Below are 6,944 nucleotides of genomic sequence, written 5' to 3'. Positions count from 1 at the left end.
GGGGGGGGGGGGGGAGGAGGAACAAGGGCACAGCAGGCTCAGGGGATGGGGCGGGAAGGGTGGAGTGGGGGCAGGGCCTGTGGCAGAGCCAGAGGTTGAGCAGTGAGCAGCCCCTGGCACATTGGAAAGTTGGCATCTGTAGCTCCAGCCCCCAAGTCAGTGCCTATAAAAGGAGCCGCACATTAACTTCTGAAGAGCTGCACGTGGCTCCGGAGCCACAGGTTGGCCACCCTGATCTATTCCATCATTGCTACAAACTTGATATAAGGACTTGGAATTATTTGTATGTATGTGATCTATTAACCATTTATAACTCTCTTCTTTTATTATTAAATCTTTAGTTTGTTTACTAAAGATTGGCTGACAGCATGGTATTTGAGTGAGATTCATATTGACCTGGAGGTATGTGTCTGATCCTTTGGGATTAGAAAGAACCTCACATATAATGAAATGGGTTTTCAGTAACCCCTCACTGTATTAGACTTGGTTGTCTGGATGGGAGCCAAGGGCTGGAATGTTTACAGGGGATTCTGTTTGGCTTCTGGTTAACCAGTGTGGTATTACAAAAGCTGTTTTGTTACTGGTTTGATTAATCTAATTACAGAATAAACCACCAGTTTGGGGAATAGTCTGCTCCTGTTCCTTGCAGTCTGCCCTGCATGTAGCATTCTCAGTGTGGCCCTTCCAGGAACCCGGGCACAGTCGCCACTTTAACAAACATTTAAAATGGAAAATATTGAGAGAAAATATTCATGAAATTGGCAGATGTTTTACAAAAATAGGAGCATTTTGAACCAAATTACTTTGCATCCAAAGCATGTACACTTCTGTATTTTTTAAAATAAAGAAATGGCCATTTATGCTGGAATTTTGTAAATGTTTGTAGATGCAAAACAAAAATGTAAAAAAGTACAAATCACAGTGAAACATGAAATTTCACAAAAAATGCTTTCCTCAGTTTCACATGGCCCCTTCACCTGAGCAATGGTGTGTTGTAATGCATGTCCAGATCCAGTTACATAGATTTAGCAAATTTCTTGAAGGAGTGGCACCTGCAGTACATATCCTATGTATGGTTAGTGCTTGGAGAGTTCTTGTTGAAGTATTTTCTTGCCTCAACATTGCTGAGGGACACAGAGCAGCGGGATGGATTCTGTCTTCTGTATTCAATGCTTTCCACTATTGCTTGCTTCATCACCTGTAAAACAGAGTCAAAGTTCAGGGCAAAGAATTGACACTGAAGGTGGTTCTTTAACTGATGGCAAAAAGCCATATCAGCTTGTACAACTGTTGCTCTTAATACCAGAAGCAAGCCAGTATTGCTTAGAAGAAAGGGCTTTAAAAACAAATAAACAGACCATATGTTGAAATTTTTGAAAAAAAGAACATCGTTCCTTCCCCCCACACACATACCTCCCCCAAGAAGAATCCTAACTACTTCTCAATCTCTTATGGTCAATCACTAGTTTGTTGGTTTTTTTAAATAGTAACCTCTGATAAAATATAGGTGACAACTGGAAGACTGGAGAATTTTGAAATGGAAGGCTGTATAATATGGTAGCTTATTATGAATTATGATTTATCCTAATACAGTCCTTTTATCATGGTAGCATCAACAATGTGCACTAAAAGACCTGACAAATAAACACTGGGGAAGTGTCTTATTTTGGGGCTCTATCCTGATAACTGACAATGAAAGAAGTTAGTGTGTCCTGAGTATAAAGTGAGGAACTATTTTGCCACAGTTTAATTCCTAGGTCATCCTGCCTTTACCCTCATTTTGGTCACACTAAAAGTCCCATAAGCCTTTGGTCCACGCAATGTGTCTACCCTTTGATCAAAAATACAACAATAAACCTAATGGCTGTGAGGACTTAACAGGGCCCACTAGTCAACGGAGGAATAGCCAGGATTGTCAGGAAAGAACCATAAAGTGGTGGCAGATTGCCCATCTCAATTTAAAAAGCAAATGAATGTCCATTTAAAGAGGTCATCTGCCAGGATATGCAAGAGTCTGGGGAGGCAAAAAGGTCAGGGTTTTTTTTCCCCTCTATAAATCACTGCAAACTCAAATATTCACTCTGCCAAAAAGGGAAGAGCACAAGAGCAGCAGCAGCAGCAGCTAAAAAAAGAGAGAAAGCTAAAATCATCTACTTTGGCTTGATTTCATACTCCATGGATCATCTAAAGAGAATGTCTGCACTACTACCTGAATTAGTTGAAGAACCTCATGAATTAGTCATGTAAACTTTTCTCATCTGCTGTTTCAATTCTGCTATGTAGACAATCTTGTTATGAAATAATGTTCCGTGCCTGCTATAGAAAATTATACAGCACAAAAGAGGAAGACTGTCTTTAAAAAATGTCTATGTTAAAAATCCTAATTCTTTGATGTTGAAAGTAGAAGGCAATATAGCCACTAGGTGGCATATTTTGATCATGTACTTATTACAAAGATCTGAAACTTGCAGCAGAAAAAATTTACAACTGTTGAGTGAAATCACTAGAACAAAAATATACTTGGGCCCTGATTCTGATCTTGTTTAAAGTAATGTAAATCAGGTGTAATGACTGAAGTAAATGGAGTTACACTGCAGTATATGAAATCAGAATTTGGTCCATATCTGATTTTGGGGTGTAAATCAAACTCTACAAGAATATTCAGATTTAATGGTAACATTAAATCATTAATATGACTTCTAACTGTTTTAAATTTTACTTTTATTTCCTTAGCTCAGACTTAAAAGCATTTAGTGATTACAGTTTCAGCAGAACAAATCAGTCTCTAGCAGACTGATTCTGAGCTCATTTACCAAAGAATTATTTAAGAATTATATATCTTATATAGCAACTTTCATCCATAGAACTCAGACCACTTTACAAAAATGGCAAATGTCATTATCCCCATTTTCAGATGAGGAAACAGAACCACAGAGTGGTGAAATCACTTGTTCAAAGTCACACAGCAAAGTAAGTAGCAGAGCTCAGAATACATCTCATAGATTAAGGACAGAAGGGACCTTTTAAAGGTTGTATTTTAAAGAATCCTTATTGCGCTTGCAGGAACAAACCATCCCAATGTGTAGAAAGAATAGTAAATATGGCAGGCGACCAGCTTGGCTAAACAGTGAAATCCTTGCTGATCTTAAACGCAAAAAAGAAGCTTACAAGAAGTGGAAGATTGGACAAATGACCAGGGAGGAGTATAAAACTATTGCTCAGGCATGCAGGAATGAAATCAGGAAGGCCAAATCACACTTGGAGTTGCAGCTAGCAAGAGATGTTAAGAGTAATAAGAAGGGTTTCTTCAGGTATGTTAGCAACAAGAAGAAAGTCAAGGAAAGTGTGGGCCCCTTACTGAATGAGGGAGGCAACCTAGTGACCGAGGATGTGGAAAAAGCTAATGTACTCAATGCTTTTTTTGCCTCTGTCTTCACGAACAAGGTCAGCTCCCAGACTGCTGCACTGGGCAGCACAATATGGGGAGAAGGTGACCAGCCCTATGTGGAGAAAGAAGTGGTTCGGGACTATTTAGAAAAACTGGATGTGCACAAGTCCATGGGGCCGGATGCGCTGCATCCGAGGGTGCTAAAGGAGTTGGCGGATGAGATTGCAGAGCCATTAGCCATTATTTTTGAAAACTCATGGCGATCGGGGGAGGTCCCGGATGACTGGAAAAAGGCTAATGTAGTGCCCATCTTTAAAAAAGGGAAGAACGAGGATCCGGGGAACTACAGGCCAGTCAGCCTCACCTCAGTCCCTGGAAAAATCATGGAACAGGTCCTCAAGGAATCAATTATGAAACACTTAGAGGAGAGGAAAGTGATCAGGAACAGTCAGCATGGATTCACCAAGGGGAAGTCGTGCCTGACTAACCTAATTGCCTTCTATGATGAGATAACTGGGTCTGTGGATGAGGGGAAAGCAGTGGATGTGTTATTCCTTGACTTTAGCAAAGCTTTTGATACGGTCTCCCACAGTATTCTTGCCGCCAAGTTAAAGAAGTATGGGCTGGATGAATGGACTGTAAGGTGGATAGAAAGCTGGCTAGATCGTCGGGCTCAACGGGTAGTGATCAATGGCTCCATGTCTAGTTGGCAGCCGGTTTCAAGCGGAGTGCCCCAAGGGTCGGTCCTGGGGCCGGTTTTGTTTAATATCTTTATTAATGATCTGGAGGATGGTGTGGACTGCACTCTCAGCAAGTTTGCAGATGACACTAAACTAGGAGGCGTGGTAGATACACTAGAGGGTAGGGATCGGATACAGAGGGACCTAGACAAATTAGAGGATTGGGCCAAAAAAAACCTGATGAGGTTCAACAAGGACAAGTGCAGAGTCCTGCACTTAGGACGGAAGAATCCCATGCACTGCTACAGACTAGGGACCGAATGGCTAGGTAGCAGTTCTGCAGAAAAGGACCTAGGGGTCACAGTGGACGAGAAGCTGGATATGAGTCAACAGTGTGCTCTTGTTGCCAAGAAGGCTAACCGCATTTTGGGCTGTATAAGTAGGGGCATTGCCAGCAGATCGAGGGACGTGATCGTTCCCCTTTATTCGACATTGGTGAGGCCTCATCTGGAATACTGTGTCCAGTTTTGGGCCCCACACTACAAGAAGGATGTGGAAAAATTGGAAAGAGTCCAGCGGAGGGCAACAAAAATGATTAGGGGTCTGGAGCACATGACTTATGAGGAGAGGCTGAGGGAACTGGGATTGTTTAGTCTCCAGAAGAGAAGAATGAGGGGGGATTTGATAGCAGCCTTCAACTACCTGAAGGGGGGTTCCAAAGAGGATGGAGCTCGGCTGTTCTCAGTGGTGGCAGATGACAGAACAAGGAGCAATGGTCTCAAGTTGCAGTGGGGGAGGTCCAGGTTGGATATTAGGAAACACTATTTCACTAGGAGGGTGGTGAAGCACTGGAATGCGTTACCTAGGGAGGTGGTGGAGTTTCCTTCCTTGGAGGTTTTTAAGGCCCGGCTTGACAAAGCCCTGGCTGGGATGATTTAGTTGGGAATTGGTCCTGCTTTGAGCAGGGGGTTGGACTAGATGACCTCTTGAGGTCCCTTCCATCCCTGATATTCTATGATTCTATGACCATCATGATCATTTAGTCTGACCTCCTGCACATTGCAGGCCACAGAACCTCGCCCACACACTCCTTTAATATACCCATAACCTCTGGCTGAGTTACTGAAGTCCCCAAATCATGATTTAAAGACTTCAAATTAGAGAGAAATCACCATTTACTTTGGTTTAAACCAGCAAGTAACTCGTGCCCCAAGCTGCAGAGGAAGGCAAAAAACCCTCAAGGCCTCTGCCAATCTGACCTGGGGGAAAATTCCTTCCAGACCCCAAACATGGCAGTCAGTTGGACCCTGAGCATTTCGGCAAGACCCAACAGTCATACACCTATAGAATTCTCTGTAGTAGCTCGGAGCCCTCCCCATCTAGTGTCCCATTACTGGCCATTGGAGATATTTGGTGCTAGCAGTCACAAATCAGCTACATGCCATTGCAGGTAGTCTCATCATACAATCCTCTCCATAAATTTATCAAGCTCAGTCTTGAAGCCAATTAGTTTTTTTGCCCTCACTGCTCCCTTGGAAGGCTGTTCCAGAACTTCACTCCTATTCCCCTAGGTCACTGAACCAAATGGCTTCACCTGGTTACCTGGGAGGAGCTCAGATATTGCAATAATGGAACAGTGAAAACAAAAAACAGATTAGATTAGAATATTAACCCAAATTGGAATGAACCCTGAACAAGCACAGGAACTCAGACATGAAAAGCATTATAGATTTCGTTACACTCTATCCAATTCTTCTGTTATGGCAGGAAACTACCAGTACATTAAAATAATCTTCATACACATATAAAATGAAATGCAGAACTACAAAACAGGGAATAACTGGCTAGGTAGTAATGCTGCTTAAAAGGATCTGGGGATTATAAACTCTGGAATAGGCTTCCAAGAGAGGCTGTGGAATCCCTGTCAGTAGAGGTTTTTAAGAACAGGTTGGACAAACACCTGTCAGGGATGGTCTAGGCCTCAGCACAGGGGGTGGACTTGATACCCTCTCAAGATCCTTTCCAACCCTATATTTCTATGGTTCTATAGCTCCTGAGACATTCTTTAGCTGTTTCTTTTTAATGGAAAATATCTCTGTTATCTCAGCAGCATGATTACCTTGGAGCTTACACAGTTACAAGAAGAGATCATCATGTATGACTGTATTTACTGCAGCTCTGGAATTCCAGACTTTAAGACCAGATGCCAAAAGAAAGGGCAAAATTCTCCTCTCTGAATCTCACTGCCCATCTCATCCATCTCCTTCCCCATTTTATACAGGACCCCATCAGTATAGTATCTGAGCAGTTAAAATAGAAACAGCTACTTCTTTTCTCCCTCCCTTCCCAGTCTGCAGGGGAAATAACTCCACCAGTTCACAGTTTTTGTGTACATTGCATGGAAGCATAAGTTCATAAAGAACTTATCCAGAAAAGCTTAATTGAACATTTTTCATTTAGGGCCTTACCCAACTCCCATTACGATCAATGTCAGTCTTTCCATTGACTTTAATGGGATGTGAGCCAACCCTTAAAATTTGAAAATGTTGAGGTCAATTCCCTGATCTTGGTCCAGCTGCTTCAGAGTTCAAGTGAAATGAAGCATCCTGGTTGTGAAGGGTCCAGGGTGATCTCTCAGTGAACTAGGACCAAATCCCATGCAGGTGCTTTGAATATCAAGACAGAGATACCAGTCTGTATTCACTGGGGAGCCAGTACAGAAGGGAGCACTGATTGAAGTGTTACAGTGAGTCCAGAGTTGCTAGGCAGACGGGATGCTAGTTGTTTACTCACTGGAGCTTTTTCAGTGTGTGGCTTGCCACAAACATCATGTATTGCAATAAACAAGTTTGGAAGTAAAAATAAATGGATCACCA

At 42.4% G+C, this 6,944-nt stretch overlaps 1 protein-coding gene across 1 annotated transcript in view; it reads right to left on the bottom strand.

The window, feature by feature from the left end:
• Nucleotides 1-628: 628 nt before the first annotated feature.
• Nucleotides 629-6,944, bottom strand: part of LOC112117842 (cytosolic phospholipase A2) — a 140,947-nt gene continuing 134,631 nt past the window's right edge. Inside the window, exon 15 of the mRNA XM_026655608.1 lies at nucleotides 629-1,198. Coding sequence (XP_026511393.1) covers nucleotides 1,067-1,198 — 132 coding nt within the window. The 3' untranslated portion in view covers nucleotides 629-1,066. The remainder of the gene's footprint in view (nucleotides 1,199-6,944) is intronic.

The sequence above is a fragment of the Terrapene carolina genome, unplaced genomic scaffold (assembly GCF_002925995.2).
Source record: "Terrapene carolina triunguis isolate 2854851 unplaced genomic scaffold, T_m_triunguis-2.0 Scaffold210, whole genome shotgun sequence".
Lineage (NCBI taxonomy): Eukaryota > Metazoa > Chordata > Testudines > Emydidae > Terrapene > Terrapene triunguis.
The sequence above is the reverse complement of the archived record's forward strand: the minus strand, read 5'-3'. Positions and strand labels throughout refer to the sequence as shown.